The sequence below is a fragment of the Juglans regia genome, chromosome 14, assembly GCF_001411555.2.
Source record: "Juglans regia cultivar Chandler chromosome 14, Walnut 2.0, whole genome shotgun sequence".
NCBI classification, from domain to species: domain Eukaryota; kingdom Viridiplantae; phylum Streptophyta; class Magnoliopsida; order Fagales; family Juglandaceae; genus Juglans; species Juglans regia.
The window spans coordinates 20,159,984-20,178,553 of NC_049914.1; the positions used below are offsets into that span (position 1 = coordinate 20,159,984).

General features: G+C 37.7%; 2 protein-coding genes across 2 annotated transcripts; both read left to right on the forward strand.

Moving 5' to 3' along the window:
* The first annotated feature begins 467 nt into the window (after positions 1–467).
* Positions 468–1,610, forward strand: LOC109019244 (uncharacterized protein At1g08160-like). The gene has a single exon (XM_019001504.2). The coding sequence runs from the start codon at positions 576–578 to the stop codon at positions 1,311–1,313; it is 738 nt and encodes a 245-aa protein (XP_018857049.1). The 5' UTR covers positions 468–575; the 3' UTR covers positions 1,314–1,610.
* A 15,604-nt stretch (positions 1,611–17,214) lies between these two features.
* Positions 17,215–18,267, forward strand: LOC109011582 (NDR1/HIN1-like protein 1). The gene has a single exon (XM_018992846.2). The coding sequence runs from the start codon at positions 17,347–17,349 to the stop codon at positions 17,992–17,994; it is 648 nt and encodes a 215-aa protein (XP_018848391.1). The 5' UTR covers positions 17,215–17,346; the 3' UTR covers positions 17,995–18,267.
* Positions 18,268–18,570: the final 303 nt, after the last annotated feature.

Consider the following 18,570-nt stretch of genomic DNA (forward strand, 5'->3'; position numbering starts at 1 on the left):
TAGTCATATACTAAACTATTATTATTTGTTAGTCAATTTAGTCTATATAATATAGTATAAATATATTATTTAACTAGTATATTATTGAGTTTACCTAATTATATAAGATATAGTTGTATAAAATTTAAATGATTAATATATAGAAAAATACATATATTTTTATAAAATATGTATAAAATCGGAGGCGGAGTCGGAGGACCAAGTCGGAGGCAGAGGCGGATTGTCAGAGGCGGATCGGAGCAGAGTCGGAGTCGGTTCTTCAATGACTTCGACTCCGACTCCGACTCCGACTCCGACTCCGACTTCTAATAAGGAAAAAACTCCGACTCTGACTCTGTCTTGTCGGAGTCAGAGCGGATCCAGAATAAAATCAAATTCGAAGTCAAATTGTCGAATTTTTTCTCAGCCCTAGCCTGCTTGACAGCTCAATAAATGGTTGCCATTCTTATAGATTGGTTGGTAGAAAGTTGTATCGGTGTATCCATCTCCTTCTTTTGCCCTTTCCTGCTCCAAACAGTTCATTTGCTTGACAGTTGCGCGCTCTCTCTCTCTCTCTCTCTCTCTCTCTGCGCGTTATGCAAGACCCTTCTCGACCCGTAACGGGATACCCAGTCCCCAACGACTGCCGTCCGCCCCAAGCTGGTGTCGCCTACCCTTATGTCGCGCCGCCACCACATCAAGCACCCCCTTATTACTACAACAACCAACCCTACCCCTACCCTTACCCTGCGTCGTCCTCACGCAACTTCGTTCGCCGGTTCCTCGCCGCCATGATCCTCGTCTTCTTCCTCGTTGGCGTCGCCATACTCGTCCTCTGGCTTGTACTCCGCCCCCGCCTCCCTGACTTCCGTGTCGACTCTCTCTCACTGTCCAATTTCTCGTCCGCCTCCTCCTCACTCACGGGCAACTGGAACGTCAGGTTCTCTGTCTACAATCCCAACAAGAAGCTTTCCATTTCTTACGAAGAAGTTCTTTCTTCCCTCTTCTACAAAAAGGAGTTCATATCCAACACGCGAATGCCGCCGTTCAAGCTTGGGAAGCGGAACCAGACGGTTCTGGACGTGTCCTTCTCTGCGGCTGATACATACGTTGACAGGTGGGTTGTGAATGACATCAACGGGGACAGAGCACGTGGCACCGTGAGCTTCAATGTGCTGGTTAAGGCGTGGGTTCAGTTCCGAGCCGGCGCGTGGAGGCCAAGGAATCGGTCGATTAGAGTCTTGTGCGAAGGCTTGGCGGTCGGTCTCTCCTCCAATAGCAGCGGGTCAGGGATGCTTGTGGGTGGAGCGAGGGACTGCAGGGTTGGTCTGTGAGTAAATTGGTTGTTCATCACTGCAACTTTAGTTTGATAAAATTCCAACTATTTCCGTATTCGAAGAGGAATTTGTTTAAATATGAGGAATTAGTAGTAGTTCACATCTAAAGTTGAATTATTTCTTTGTTTCTTATGTTGGTTATTTAGAATGATTATCGACTTTGCAGTTTCTGCAATTGCGATCTGTGTTGCTTAATGGCAGTATCGCTTTGCGGGCTCGAATTGTATAGGTTTTAGTGTTTGTAATCTTTGGGATTTTTTTATTTTGTTCAAAAAATTTTGGTTCTTGTTACGCTTTTGATTTGAAATTTGGGAGTTAAAAATATATTTTTAATGGTAAAAGGAGTAAAAACGAGAGAAATCAAGAGATCATAGGAATGAATGAAACAAGTTTTTGTTTGCCAAAAAAAAAAAAAAGGTTTTTGCTTGCCAGTGGCTTTTTTCCCAGATAGCTGTATTAGCTTAGCTAATCCAGGATGTATTGTGTTTTGAATATATTTTATATTTTTATATGGACCTTACTTCTTTTAGTTTTTTTTTTTATAACCGAGGGTGTCCGGGCCAGCTTGTGCGCATCTCGACTAATCCCACAAGACCCTGAAGTTAACGACCAGGTAAACCTCCAGTGGCCCTAAGGGGACTTGAACTGGTGACCATTGGGGAGCAAACCCAAGGCCGGACCAATTGAGCTATTCCTCAGGGTTAAATTTTTGGGATAAGTGGTGATTTCACACTTGCTTCTTTTAGTTCTGCCATTGTTTGTCCAATACTTACTTTTAGCACAATTGTCAGTACAGGCTGAAACTTGCCTTGATTTCAACATTTTACCTTATTGTTAAGGCTGTTCTTTGCTGGTTTTGGCGCATTAAGAGAACATACTTGTGGTTGATTAATAATGGGGAAGCAGCTTTCTTAATTGGTTTTTATTTATACTCCCGAAATATTTTGTTATCCATCACTGAAGTTATTTGTTTTCTTCCACTCTTGCGTATAATCTCTTTTTTAATGAGTATTCTGGTCTATAACTTTTGGACGGAGGATGGTGGTTGATAATTTGAATACCTAAAGCAGTTTGGTTCTGTGATGTTTTAGGAAGAGGAATAGCAACCCCATGGTAGTTTTGTCCTAGCCCCTGATATGCCTTTTCAAAAGTTATCTACATTGCAATAGTAACACTTTGACAACCATAAGTTTTGTTATTTCACTTTTGCTAATATTTTATTGCCCAGAGTTAAGGTAGGATCCCTTCTAACTAAAGGTCATTATGGATCATTCGACTGGACGAACTAAGAAAACCTCAGACATTTGCCTCAGTGGACTAATGGCCTCAGCTACAGTTTGTTTGTGGCTTTCTAACTACATCCGATATTGTGATATCACTTTTAATTGATTGGCGCAATATTAGGAAGTCGTTCTTTAACCTCCTGTACTCAATTAGGATGGGAAGTGGTGATGAGGATAAGATCCTGTGGATTCTGTAAAATAGTGAAGTTTGAGGTCATAACTTTTTATCAAGAATTGCAGCCCATCGGTACTTGTCTTCCTTGTAAAAGCAAGTTATTGGCTTGTTGGAGAAGTCATAATGTAGGTCCATACGCCGTCAAAGTTTGGCAAATGGTTCCTTTTATGTGTAATGTGGTGCATCACAGGTGGCTTTATTGTATGGACAGCTGCACTAGGGAAGATTCTTTCTATAGATAACTCAAGCGGGAGAATCTTGATGATGGACTGATGTTGCACGTGCAAGAAGAGCAATAAAACAACTGATCATCTTATACTGCACTATGAAGTGGTTAGTACAATATAGGCCTCTATCTTCTGTCTAGTATTGCTGGGTGATGCCCCAAAATTAAGTAGAGTTATTTGCTTGTTGGAGTATTTTTAATAAAGATAACAGTTCGATCCTACAACAGTTCATGGCGTGAACTGTTGTACTCCGTAACATTTGCTTATTGGTTGTAGTCTAGTGGATCCATTGGTATAAATTTTATGTTCGGTATGTAATCTAATATTATAAGCATTTTCGCTTCTGTTTGCCTTGTATTTTGTTTACAGTTTTTTAACTCTGGATGTATTCTTGTACTTGATTCTTTCGGAAAGATTCTACTTATTCCATGTACTACCATGTCGGTGTTCTTCTACGTGCCCCAGACATGTTTGTCAATATGTCACGACCATTTCTCTTAGTTTTTATTATAGGACAATCGATGGTGAGTAATATAGATGGCATGTGAATGGAGATGTTGGCCTCCAGGTTTCGTGGTATATCCAAATAATAGGTAGGAGCATAAACTGAAACATTCTGGAGCTACAAAGATAGTTATTAAATAGTTTGCACCGCATAGCAACATTCCTACTAGAGTAGCTGTTAATACGAATAATAGAAACTCTATTATAACTATTTATCTACATTCAATGTACTCTACGGATAGAGGATTACATAAAGTTGAACATAGTAAAAGAAGAAATTGAAAGATTTTGTTGAAACTGTTACTTTGGAAATTTCCCGGGAAAAGCTAATCATAGGGGAGAAATTGTTTCTCTTGCCAAAGTGTTTGAGGGGAGATATGGGGATATTGCCACCCTGTTGCTGCATGTTTCTCTTGCCAAAGTTTAATTTGAGATTATTTTTGCATCATTATTACTTCCTTTAGTTCAGTAGCTTTTGACATCTGCTCCAGCATATCTGCTTCTACTGAACTTTTCTTTGAATTCTGATCTATTTACTTCATTGTGCTCTTCAAGTTGTTCTCCTTAACCTCAGCCAGTAAGCTACCGCACCTAACCCCAATGTTACAAAACCTTATTTCCTCTTGCAAGTCTTCACCAACTCAATGAAGCATTCTGCCCTAAGCCACACAACACAAGGACACCTCCCTTACCTTAGACCCCTACAATCCTATATATATATAATATATATATATATATATATATATATAATTTCGTTTGTTAAGAAATTCAACATTATTTTGTATGGGCATGATCTGAATGTTCTTGTGCCAGAATTTTTTTTTTTTTTTGTTGCATCTGAATTAATTAGCCTATGCGAAGCCCAAATCTTTGAGGTCTTTATTTCTACATCTGTGTTGAGTTCTATATTTTAGGTACCATATAGGTAATATAATCAACTGCATCACACTTTCTTGGATAAAAGAGCACAATAGAGCTGGATTTTACCGCACCTTGGTATGTCTGCTTGTTAGCGATGAGCAACATATATTTGATATGTTCATAAGACTTTTCCTTGATATTTTCTAAATTTAGTGCTCAACTATAATGCCATGAGCCATCAGATCTGTTTATATATAATTTATCAAGAGTTTAATTTGTTACACACTCTGATAACACAAGTCCTGTACGTAGTTTGTGTTATCTGGTCTGTGTGCCTGATGAAAACTTCTTATTTTATGGTATGCTTTCATAGTGTCAATGGAAGTAGGTTCTGGATGGAGAAGGGATTTGTATTTTCTCTTCACCATTTTTTTTTTAATTAATGGGAGGATGAAGGGAAATATTTGAACCTTTTCTTTTATTTTCTTTTTTTGTTCACATGGTTTTTCCCTCTTCTTCTCCCAAGCTGCCAGAAGACCACACAAGAGATTGTACGTGTTTTGCTGCTTCTTGGCATTGGCTTGAGTAGTTTTCATCCACAATCGTCTATTTTTCGTACCTTCGCCGTCCGTTCAAATTTGACTGTTAAGCGTATTCAATTTTTCATTCATTTTAATGTGTTAAGTTTTAGGGAGAAGCTCCAGGCCGGTCGGGTGCCCTTCCGATTTTTACCTCCACCAATGAAGATTTGCCATGTAGGAGTTGCAGGAAACTCCTTTCTACACCCGCATGCTGGAAATTCCATTCCACACTCATCAGCAGCGATTCCTCTCCCCCCTCCCTCACGCAGCGACGATTTCCTCTCCCTCTACCCGCCTCTATTTCCCGGCAAACGTGCCTACTTTTCCTATATAACACCCAAATAATACATATATACGATCAGTTAACGGTTCGGGGCTTACTTTTCCCATCACTATAGTTGCCATATCGGGTTGGGTTGTGTTACTCACACAACATCCAGGCCGATTAGATTTTGTAGCTTCTTCTCGATGATGTCCATGAAACACCACAAAATCCAGATGTAGCCGTTATTTATCAACAAACAGGAGATTTGTCTCTGGCGCATATGCACTCAGTCTGAAACTGCTCTATCTATCACTAGTATATAACTTCCCCTCTCTCTGCCTTGGTTTCCCTTTGAAGCCTACCCCGTTTTGACGTGTTCAGAACATAAGTCTCGGCCGTCTAAAATTCAATCTATGGGGATTTTTCTTTCGTTATTGTTTTTTCAATTAAGGGTCTGGATTATTCAATTCCGAGGTGACCAAGGATAATTTGAAAGAAATTGGTTATGACTATAGATATTTATTAAAGAAATCCCATTCAAATGGTCATGTGAACGATGAGAAGATTTTTTTTTTTTTTTAACTAAATAAATAAAAATAAAGAGAGAGAGATTGAGAGTACTGAGACCTGAAGTTGGTATTCAAGCTTATCCATTCTCTTTCTCAAAAGGATAAAGCTGGTGCCCATTTATATATAGAGTACTGAGACAACAGATTCAATACAACCAAGTTTTGAATGTTAGGCCAATGTGTCCAGAAAAAAAATCACATGCAAGATTCCTTTCAGTGTATAACAACGCCAAAAAAAAAAAAAAAAAAAGTTCATGGTCTGCTTTTGCAATTTCCTCGTGTCATTCCACAAAACACTGATCCAGAGATATTTTAAGACTCAATAAAAAATGGGAATTAAATTAAAAAGTTGGTTTTAAGTACGTCTGATCGAGTAGTACTGTACTACCATTGATATCTCACTACTCTTGTCTTCAATATTAATTCTAGCCTATCTAGGAGCTGATCTGCATGATGTGTTTGAAGTTACTCTCTCAAAGGATGATGATTAATTAATGTTTTTGGTTTGTTCTTTTGAGTTTTTCATCATCTAAATTAGGAAGGATTCTTTACCTTCTTTTGGTCATTTCCTCTTTCTTCTTTTCGTTTGGGATTGATATATCTCTACGTACCTTAAGAATCTCCCACCATTGAAGTGATTGATCATTGCTTGCAATCCTTTTATGGTCTCCTTTATTCTATCTACTTTTGCATTCTGTCCTCTTTCTGATGATCTCCATCTCCATCTGCATCATGTATTGCTTTCAAAAAGAAAAGTCAAAATTAAAGAGAATCTATCTTATAAGTTATTTTAATGAACGTTAAAAGAAGATCATGGTCTTGTTATGGCTTTACAATGCAAAAGGATTTTAAGATTCAGTTCGAAAAACAAACATGTTTTTCATTTTCTTTTTCATTAATTGTAAAATTAAAGATAATTTCATAGAAATCATAAATAAGAAGTTATATGAGTAGTTCTTATTCATATATATTTAGTAATTAATTAAGATAAGATCATGGGCGGAAAATGATCATAACAAAAATGTTTTTAAAACTTCAATAAATTAAAATTGAAACAATTGATAATTGATAATCAAACTAATTGCATTCTTACTAAATTTAAAAAGAATGGAAAAAGAAACAGTCTTATTAATTTGCATTAATATATATATAGAAGTAGTAGCGTTAAAAAGCAGCCTGCATGCAGTAGGATGATCTGGTATATCCTTAGCTTGGATATATGGCAAAAGAAAGCCTTATTCTCGACTTTCAAACAGAAACCAAAATCATGATGATAAAGAAAGCAAGTAGCATGGAAAAGGGATCGAACTAGGATTCAAATTTGTTGTAACCAAGGTGGGGACGGCTGCTCATCACCCAACAAACCATATAAATATAAATATATATATATATATATATATATATATATATAATTCTCCTAAAAGCATTTTCTAACTTGCTAAAATTAATAGATATTTTTTTTTATCTTTGATAGTATCATTCTCTGTTAAGATAAAAAAATAAATAACAAAATCTACATCTTTCTTTCAACTTAAGTTTTTAGAACAATTGGTGATTGCACATAGTATCAGAACAGAGGTTATGAGTTCGAACCTTGGCTCTACACTATCACATTTAATTAAATATTCTACATGTTGGATCACTCATTGAGGGAAAGTTTGGCCATACGTGAGGGAGAGTGTTAAGATAAAAAATAAATAATAAAATCTACCTCTTCCTAGCTATCAACTTAAATTTTTGGAACAATTGGTGATTTCACATTCTCAATCAAACTTGTTATATGAGAAACATTTTATATGGTAATTGTTATTTAAGTGGCTAACGTGCGTGTGAAGTTATTTAAAATTTCATATCAACAATTATTACTATAAATTTAGAATGGAGAATACAAAAGTAGAAACGTCGACATTCATATATATATATATATCGTAATACTCTAATTTGCAGTGGAACGACGCTTGATCTTATAATTAATCTCTTCTTGTAAATGATTAATCAGTTGAATCATGATAACATATATATGCACAATATGAAAGCAACCTTTAATTAAGGAGTTGAGCTATTAACTACCTTAATTATTTGTCATAATTAATATATAGCTAATTAAAAGAAGCTGCAGTGATAAACAAAGAATCTACTAGAATTAATTAAACTTCATATATACTTCATACTTGATATATATATATATATATATATATGGTAATTATAACTATCTCTTCTTCTTCTTTTTTAACTTAAGCCTAATCTTCCAATTACTAACCTAGATTTTATATTTCTTTGATAAGATGCATGCATGGGCATTTCCCTTATATATAAAACTCATATATGTATTATTTAGCAAACAAAAGAAAGCCTTTATCAGTTGAGAGAGAGAGAGAGAGATCGATCATGGAGATGCTTGCAAGATAGTTACAAAGTTAGGTGATAAGCCAATTTGATGGTGCCAAATCAGAAAGAAGCAGACAAGGCCTACTGATTTACAAAGACGATAAAATATCAATTCGACTTCCAAAACAAAACAATAATATGGTCTACATCGATGATCATTCCTCCTTAGAAAGAAAGGCAAAAAAATGGGATCACCTGCAGTGGTTGGCACTGGTTTTCAGACCCTTTACCTACCAATAAGAATTATTAACCACTGAACTCAACCACCATTATCGTAGGTTTGACGTTGCTAATCATCCTGAACATCAGGCACCGCAATCTGCATCAAACGTCTTTTAATTAACTACATGATCGACCAGATCAGGTGGGTATATAGCTCCTCATGCGTGTATGTTGTCATGTGCGACACGAATTAATCATGTAGATCATGATCTCAGTTCGTTCAAGTCTCTCAGACCGATCGACCGATATATGGACTGTTCGCATGAGCGTCAATTGTAGAGTGATTGACATGCATGTCTTAAGACCACGTCAATCTGTTCGTCAGCCTTCTTGGCGTTAGTACCAGAAAACTACCACACGTTGCGTTCGTTCGAGATGAAAATCATGCTTCCATTATTGTCGATGTTGACGTTGACGACACAGCCATGCATAATGATGGCAGTCTAGACTCACTATTCTTGTTGATAAGATCGATCGATCGATCCCCTTGAGAAGAGAGAGACAGTACCATTTGGGTTAGCACTTTTAATTAAGCAGGATTCGTCTTGTGAAGTACAGTATATGACATGAGTACTAAATGTGAGTAATAATATATTACAGTATTAAATCTAATCAACTTATAGATAACTTTGTTTTATAATTTTTTTACAGGTAATTAAAACTTACTATCTTCATCACACTATATACACGATATTATATATATATATATATACACACACACTAGTACTACTGCTGCATGCCCTGTCGGAGTACTCCAAAATCGTAGTTTAGACGTAGCATTTACATAATTTGTGTACATGAAATGCAACTATATATATATAACTAATTCTACTCACAAACCCAGCACAATGAATGTATAATATATATATATATATATATATATATATATATATATGTATAGAAAAGTTATTCTCATCATCTTTACATGACCACAGAACGTAGTACATGCACCATGCACACATTTTTATTTTTTTCTTTTTTTTTTCTTTTACTAAATGTGCAATATATAGTTGAAAAGTAGAAGAAATTAATTAATTTAAGAAAAATAAAATAAAAAAATAAAAATAAGTGTAGTGCGGATATATATGTATGGTTTGTATAGATGATAAATAGTAAAGCTCATATAAATATATATATATATATATATATATATATATATATATAATGATGCATTAATACTTTAGGATGAAATCATGTGGATCTACATTAATTCGAAGTAATTATATATATATTATGATATTATGCCTATTAAATCAGTAATGCTTAATTGTCTAATTTAAACTGATAGAAAGATATAAATATAATTATTTAAATAATTATATTCTAACGAATGATGGAAAAAAGAGGAAATGAGAGGGAGAAGGAGAAAGGAGTCCTCCTCCTCCTCCTCCAGCAATTAGGTACTTCTGTTAACATCATGCGGTATTTGCTAGCTTCGATCTGTTCATACAAATAATATTTTTGGGTTGATCATGAAGTAGTACGTAGTAACGTCTCATTTTATTATTGGGATGCATTCAATTGTAATCACAATCATTAACATTTTCTACTTTGTTATTGATTTTATATATTTATTTTTTCATCCCAATCATGTATTTTGCCGTTATCGGACCGCGATATATATTATTTGAGAAATGATTTTGTAATCCATGTGCCATTAATATCGTGGCCCTTATCGGTTCTTGATGACATCATACCCACGCGCGCCTTTTACCTCAAGATAACGTCACACCATACGATCGAAACCCATGTGCCCCATTTCCCACCACTTACCCAGTACTAGTACTGTATCATATATCTCTGCATAATTTTTCAAATTTTTTTATAAGAATATGAGTCTCATAAAAATAAAAATAAAAAGTGAGATTTTTAAATTTTTTTTATATAGTCCTTTTTTTTTATTATTATAAAGAATTTGTACGAAATTTGTACATTTAAAACTTATATACCATTTCTCCTTTAACCCAAAGTCCAAGTTTTTACCGTTTCATAAATTAAGAACAAGAAAACACTCATGTCATGATGAGAAATAAAACTTGCAATCGTAAATGTGTAACTGTCACGCAATCATTTTGAAAAAAATGAATAAATACAGGACCTACGTGAAAAAAAAAAAAAAAAAAAAATTAATTTTTTAATAGTAGATCTCACTCTTTTTCAAAGCGATTGTACGATACTTGCGCACTCCATAACTATGTAGCATTACTCTATTATGATTCGACCAAAACCCATGATATTGATAATCCTCCGATATATCAAGATATATATGTTCAAGTTTTAAGATGCTCAAATGTCAGGAATAAACACAGAGTGAATTCTACAAATATTACTTTGCATATTCTCTCTTTGACACTTTTAAATCTCTACATTCGGATAAAAAGTTTAAGAGATTTTTTTTTTTACATGCACTTATATATACACATAACTCACCTTTCTTATATGTACATTGAAAATATATACACACAATGTATAAACGACAAATTTGGGATCCTCTCTCGGTGAGGTGAGGTGAGTCTTTGCTTTCTACAAAGAGGAGTTTTAGGACATGGTCTGTAGAGTGCTGAAGACATGGAAGATAACCTTCACAAGCAATGGGAGGGCCTTACTCTCTCAGAGCAGGAGACTGACACGGTGAGAGTGGAGAGTGGGGTGTTAGAACAACTAGTCGAAAAGGGAAAGAGGTGCCTTCTGATGTTGATCAATGCAAATAGGGTGGTGAACATACAGGCCTTCAGGGATACCATGTCCAAGGTATGGAGACCTAAAGGGTGGTTACAGTTCAAGGAAGTGGGGCCAACAAGGTCTTGGTGGAGTTCCAGCACGAACGTGACAAAGCTAGGGTGGTCTTGGCAGGAAGACCATGGTCTTTTGATAGAGCTCTGGTTTGCCTACAGGAGATCGATGGTCAAGTCCCATTAAAGGACATTGCTTTCACTAAGAAGCTCTTCTGGGTTCAGGCACACAACATGCCAATGGCCAGCATGACCAAAGAGATCGGTGGTATGCTATTTTCAGGAATGGGAAAGGTGGTCGAAATGGAGATAGACGAGGACGGGTGTGGCTGGGGAAGTGTCCTGAGAGCTAGAGTGGTAGTCACCATTACAAAACCTCTTATAAGAGGAAGATTTTTAACAGTCAATAAGGTGTAGCGTTGGATCCCTTTTAAGTATGAAAGATTACCATCCTTCTGCTTTGATTGTGGTTCTATAACACACTCATCCTACTATTATGGTTCTTCTCAGTATAAAAAGCTGAAAGCTAACAACCAGTTTGGACCTTGGTTAAGGGCCTCACCTGCGAAGATGAGTGGTCCCAAGTTTAAACACTATGGTGGCAACTCGTTCCAGACTCCCCCCCATTATCAACCGAGCAGCAGCTCAGGTATGGAGACAAACAAGGACAACCAGGAAATCAGGAGCGATTCGAGGCAGCTAGACCCAAAGGTTGGGCTGCAGGCAAAATGTCAGCGGGCTTTTGGGAATCATAGTAAAGCTGCTAATCCTGAAGAATTGGACCTGAAAAAGCAGGCTCAGTCCTCGAGGGGCCAAAGGGAAGAGGCATTTCCAAATTGGGAGAATTGTAGTAAAGATGGTAGGGTGGAAGCCAAAATAGGAAACAATACAGAAGTGGTCCCCTCCTCTTTAGGTGGCTGTTTGAAGAGTCAAATGTCTTCTCTAGATAATTTTTTGGACCAGCAGATAAAGGAGTTAGCTGAGACACACCATAAAGCAAAATGGATGAGGAGAGCACACGACAAGTCCTTCTCTCTCTTCCCTCAAGTTTGTCCAGAAGTGCCGATATCATGTGGTAACTGAAGACAGCTTGAACCTAGTTCTCCTCTTGAGTCTAAGAGTCAGATCAATAAGAAACTGAAAGGAAATGGTGCTCAGGAAGTGGTGCACTGTGAAGAATTGGTGGTGGCTACTAGGCAGCACCACCAACAGCCATGATTTGTCTCAGTTGGAACTATCGGGGGCATGGGAACCCCCGGACAATTCGTGAACTTCACAAACTAGTGAAGTCTAAGTGCCCATCCCTCATCTTCCTCATTGAAACAAAATGTGGAAGAGAGAGAGTAGAGAAAGTAAGAAACTGTGTGGGTTTTGAAAATAGCTTTGTGGTGGACAACAAGGGCAGTAGTGGCGGCTTGGCTTTCCTATGGAAGGATGAGGTCAGTGTGGAATTGGATTCCTACTCACAGAGCCACATTTCCCTAAAACTTAAAGAGGGCTTAGCTAACAAACCTGTGTTCTAACTGGCTTTTATGGATCTCCATATACCAGAGAAATGAGGGACTTGTGGAGATTGTTAAGGGCTCTGAAACCACCCAACCAGATGGTGTGGCTATGTTTTGGGGACTTTAATGAAACTATGCAAGACAGTGAGAATAAAGGAGCTGCTAACAGGAAACTCAACCAGATGGAGGAGTTTTGTGCAGCTGTGAATGATTGTGGGTTGTGTGATTTGGGCTTTAAGGGGGATAGATTCACATGGAGTAATAATAGGGTGGGAGCACAATTTACAAAGAAAAGACTTTATAGAGGCTTTGCAAATGCCCAATGGTGTGAATATTGGAAGGCACACTTAGTAGAGGTGGAGCCTGTCCTTTCCTCTGATCACAAACCTATCCTAATTTCTATTGACTCAAAGTGCCCAATGACCCTTAAGAGGCACAGGATTTTCAGGTATGAGGCCAAATGGTCCTCGAGGGAGGAGTGCAAGAGGCTGGTGGAAGAGGCATGAGGAGGCCCTTACCCTTTTCTAATAAACTAGATAGGATAGTGGGCTCCCTTGAGGTTTGTAAACAGAGGCTAGTTAAGTGGAGCAGAAGGGCCTTTGGGAAGTTTAAAAGACAACTTAACCAAAATCTTAAGAAGTTAGATGCACTACAACAGTCTAACTCAAGGTCCCTTGGAGAGGAAATCAAAAGTACCCAAGCTGAAATTGATAAAATGCTAGAGGAGGATGATATGAACTGGAAACAAAGGGCCAAACAATTATGGCTCAAGGATGGTGATAGGAACACAAAATTCTTCCACCATTGTGCCAACCAAAGAAGGAAGACAAACTCCATAACGTGTATCAAAGATGAGGGTGGGCGTGTAGCTGCTTCTTAGGAGGACATTGCTAACTTATTTCAAATTTATTTTTAGGACCTTTTTACTTCATCTGGCCCTACAGGAATCTCATAATGCTTGGGCAGCTTGGAGGCCAGAGTCACAAGTGAAATGAGCTCTATGCTATCTAAGAGCTTTACTGAACAAGAAGTGGAAGAAGCCATCTTTCAAATGAACCCTCTCACATCCTCAGGTCCAAATGGATTTCCCCCAGCCTTTTACCATCACCACTGGAAATCGATAGGAAATGAGGTTTGTGCAGCAGCCTTATTTGGTCTAAACTCTGGAGGTAAACTTGAGAAACTCAATGGGACTTTTATTGTGTTAATTCCCAAGGTCAAGTCCCCTACACCGGTTACTGATTATATACCTATTAGCTTATGCAATGTCCTCTACAAGATCATTTCTAAAACTATTGCAAACAAACTCAAGAAGATCTTACCAGAAATTATATCCCCTACACAATTTGCTTTTGTGCCCGGCAGACTGATTTATGATAATATGATAGTGGCCTTTGAGGCTTTACACTCAATGAACATCAGGCTGGTTGGGAAGGTTGGACATATGGCATTGAAGCTTGACATGAGTAAAGCTTATGATCGTATAGAGTGGGATTTTCTCAAGGTTGTGATGCTTAAGTTGGGCTTTCCAAGAGATTGGATTGCTCTGATCATAAGGTGTATAGAATGGGTTTCATACTCAATCCTCATTAATGAGTCTCCAAAGAAACAATTCTCTCCCTCTAGAGGACTTAGGCAGGAGGACCCACTATCCCCTTACCTGTTTATCCTATGTGTTGAAGTTCTGAGTACCATGTTGAACCAAGCTGAGGCAAAAGGCTCCATCTTGGGCATCCCAATGGCTAGAGGTAGATTACTCATTAATCATCAGTTCTTTGTAGATGACAGTCTACTTTTTTGCAAGGCCAATGAAGCTGAGTGGAGAAGGATGATTCACATACTAACTATGTATGAAAATGCCTCGGGGCAGAGATTGAACAAAGCCAAGACATCCATCCAGTTCAGCAAGAACACCTCTAAGGCCATCCAAGAACTTATCCTCCAGATAGCAGACATCAGATTCACCTTATCCTATGAACTTTATCTAGATCTTCCTGCCATGGTTGGGAGATCAAGGGTTGGGTCATTCAGAAGTATCTTTGACAAAATGAAGAAGAGAGTAAACAATTTCAAGATTAAGTCTCTCTCACAAGTTGGTCAAGAAACCGTCCTGAAAGAAGTGGTACATGCCTTATCTATCTACTGTATGGGGGTATTTAAGCTACCCCATTCCCTTATTAACCAGATGAATAGCATCATGCATAATTTCTGGTGGGGTCAGTATGAGCAGGAAAGAAAAGTGCATTGGATATCAATGTCCACCACGGGGAAATTGAAGAAATGTGGAGGGATGGGCTTTAGAGACATAGTGAGTTTCAATATTGCAATGCTGGCTAAACAGGTCTGGCGCCTCATTCAGCAGCCTCAATCTCTAACATCAAGGGTTTTGAAACTAAAATAGTTCCCTCATTCCTCTTTATGGGAAGCAAAAGCGGGTTATAGACCCTCTTACATCTGGAGGAGTTTGTTGGTAACAAAATCCTTAGTGGACAATGGATCAGTATGGAGAGTAGGCAACGGTTGCAGTGTTCATATTTGTGGGGACAAGTGGCTCCCTCAAACTTATTCAGGCAGAGTGACAAGTGTAGTGCAAGGGGGGATGCTCAAGCAACTGTCAACTCCCTGATTGATCATGTCACAAGGTCATGGACTAGGCACTTATTGAAGGCACGTTTAGTGAAGAGAAAGCTAGTTTGATAAAACAGATCCCACTAAGCCAATCTAACCTTCATGACAAACTAATTTGGAGACATGGTGATAAGGGTCAGTTTTATGTCAGAAGAGCCTACCACCTGCACAAAGAGTGGATGGACCAATCTCAGGCTCAATCCTCAAACAATTCGAGGAGTTCAAAAGGGTGAAATACTATCTGGAAACTCCAAGTCACTCTTGTCACAAAGAACTTCATGTGGAGAGCTTGCTGGAATGAGCTCCCCACCCTCCTGAACCTATGTAGGAGGAAAATTGTTGAAGAGCCCTTGTGCCCTGTATGCTTAAGGGAGGCAGAATTTGTTTGCCACATTACTTGGGACTGTCCTGCAGCCCAAGATGTATGGGGGCAATGCTCGAGGTTCCCACAAAAGAAGTCATTTCCTCCCATGTCATTCAAGGAATTATGGTTCCACTTGTGCATAACTGCTAATATGGAGATTCTTGAAGAGTTTGTTGTGATCTCAAAACTCCTCTGGCAGAGAAGAAACAAGTTTATTTTCCAAAAGGAATTTAGTCATCCCTCGAGTAGTTTGAAACAAGCTCATGGTGAGTTAGGTGAAATGGAGGCCCTTAAGAACTCGAGAACAAGGTTGCAAACTGTAGAACAGATTAAAGAGAAATGGACTCCTCCTCCACTAAGCTCCTACAAAATCAATTGGGATGCAGTCGTGGATAAGACTAACTGCAGAATTGGACTTGGGGTGGTTGTAAGAGATCATAGAGGCTTGATGATTGATGCCTTAAGGATGAATAGGCCACTGTTCCCTGACCCTTTACTAGCAGAGGCGTATGGGCTTTTTGAAGCAACCAAGCTGGGAATACAACTGGGTTTGTCCAGGTGATAATTAAGGGAGATTCTCAACAAGTTACTAGAGACTTGTTGTCCAAGGACCAAGAGGAGTCCACTTCCTCTATGATTATTAAGGATACTCAAGTTCTACTATTACACCTTTTGGAGTGGTCAATTAGGCATGTTAGAAGAAAGGCAAACAAAGTGGCACATAAATTGGCCAAATATGCTTTACTTATCTCAAATTATATTGTAAACATTGAGGGCCCCCCTCAGTATATTATTGATTTGTGAATGATTGAGCTCTAAGCTCCTTTTTAAAAAAAAAAAAAAAAAGAAGACAGATTTGACAATAATGACCCAACCACTAAGTTTATAAGAGGACTCCCAATAGATTCTTTATCCTATCTTTAAAATACATCATCAAAACTCATTTTTTCTATTTTACATATTGACTTTTACAATATGTCATCCATCAACTTATCTATTTTTTCTCTAGATTATTTAAATATTCTTTTTTAAATATTTCATTTCTACCAATAAATTACAATATCTATATATTTTTTTTTATATTTGTAATTTTTTTATATATACAATGTAAAATAATTCAGTCATATACACGTAAAACAAAAATATATAAGCCAAATAAAAATTAAAAATCAAATCAAAATATGAAAAAATTAGTTTAAAAATATTTTCAAGATATTTCTTAGAAGAAAATGAAATATATGTATTTTAAACGATGAATAATAAAAAGAGTTTGCTTACATGATAAAAATTAAAGTAAAAGAAAATGAGAGAGTAAATAAAATAACAATAAAAAAAAAAATTTACAAGATGAACAGTATTCTCTACATGTAGCGGGTAACTGTAGTTAATTGTATTTTACAATTCCTTTTACATAATCGGATAGAGCTTTTTTTTAGAGCAATTCTTCAAATAATTTACATATTTTGTATAATACAAAAGTCATTTTAGAGTGCTCTTATATATATTTTTATATAAATTATATGCATCTAAATTCATGTACAGAGCATGGTCTGCTAAAAACTGTCACTTTTCTTCTTCTATATATAATGCCCATTTCCCCTGTGAAATCTCTTGCTAAAATTCCCTCAAAAGGTTGGATCATCTTCTTGCTTTCTTATCAGCTAGAGTAGTTTACCGTGCCCCCCCTTCCTTATCCTCCTCCGGAAGCCTCTCATCATTCGAGGACATGAGTGCCAAGCACTGCGGCCACCACCACCGCGGCCACCACCACGATGAGCGTTACAAGCTCAACCGCCGTATACTCTGCGGCATTATCGTCTTCATTGTCCTCGTCCTCTTCGTCATCTTCCTCGTCTGGGCCATCCTCCACCCCACCAAGCCTCGCTTCATCCTCCAGGACGCCACCGTCTACGCCTTCAATGTCTCCACCTCCCCTCCCTTCACCATCTCCACCAGCATGCAGGTAACCGTATCCTCCAGAAACCGCATGGATCGGGTCGGAATCTACTACCAGAAGCTCAACATATACGCCACCTACCGGAGCCAGCAGGTCACTCTCCAGACGCTTCTTCCTCCGACGTACCAGGGTCACAAGGAGGTTTCGGTGTGGTCGCCTTTCTTGTATGGGAACTCGGTGCCGATATGGCCGAGATTAATGGAGGCTCTGCAGCAGGACCAGAACATTGGCTCGGTGCTTTTCAAGATCAAGATTGATGGGACTATCAAGTGGAAGGTGGGCACGTGGTTCTCCGGCAGGTATCACTTGCACGTCAACTGTCCGGCGTATATTAAATTCGGTGACCGGAATAATGGGTTTCCCGTTGGCCCGGTGATGAAGTTTCAGCTGGTGCAAGGATGCAATGTTGACGTTTAAGCCAGTAATCTGCTGTTAGTTCTTGCCTCCCTAAAGAGTCTAGTCCTCTATGGTTTTTTTGTTTTCTTCTTCTTCTTATCTTCGTCCTTGGTTTGCAATTTATCATGACTTCTTTGTGATCATTAAGAGAAATAATTTCTTTTTTAAGAAAAAAGAGGGAAAAAAAGGTTCTAATTTTACATGAATACTAGTTTTGGGTTATCGCCAAGGTGCCTTCTTTGTCAGTTTTCTGTCGGAAAATACATGAGGAAATACAAATATCCGGTTGCATTACGTACGTCTTGAATTAAAGAGAGTCGAGAAGTGATATAAGAGTCATGTGTTATGTTAATGGATGTAATTAAAGATGATAAAATTTTAATGTCTATTCATAATACGTGTCGACAAAGATATATATATGTGATCGAAGATGACACAAGAAGTCTAAATTTTATGTTGTCCAATCAAAACCTACAATTGATATGTTAATGCCACTACTATTATATAAACATGAAACATGTGAAACCTTTAAGATTTTATTTTGTAGTAATGTTAAATACAGTCATGTATTGTGCAAGCGTTACGTATTTTTTTTTT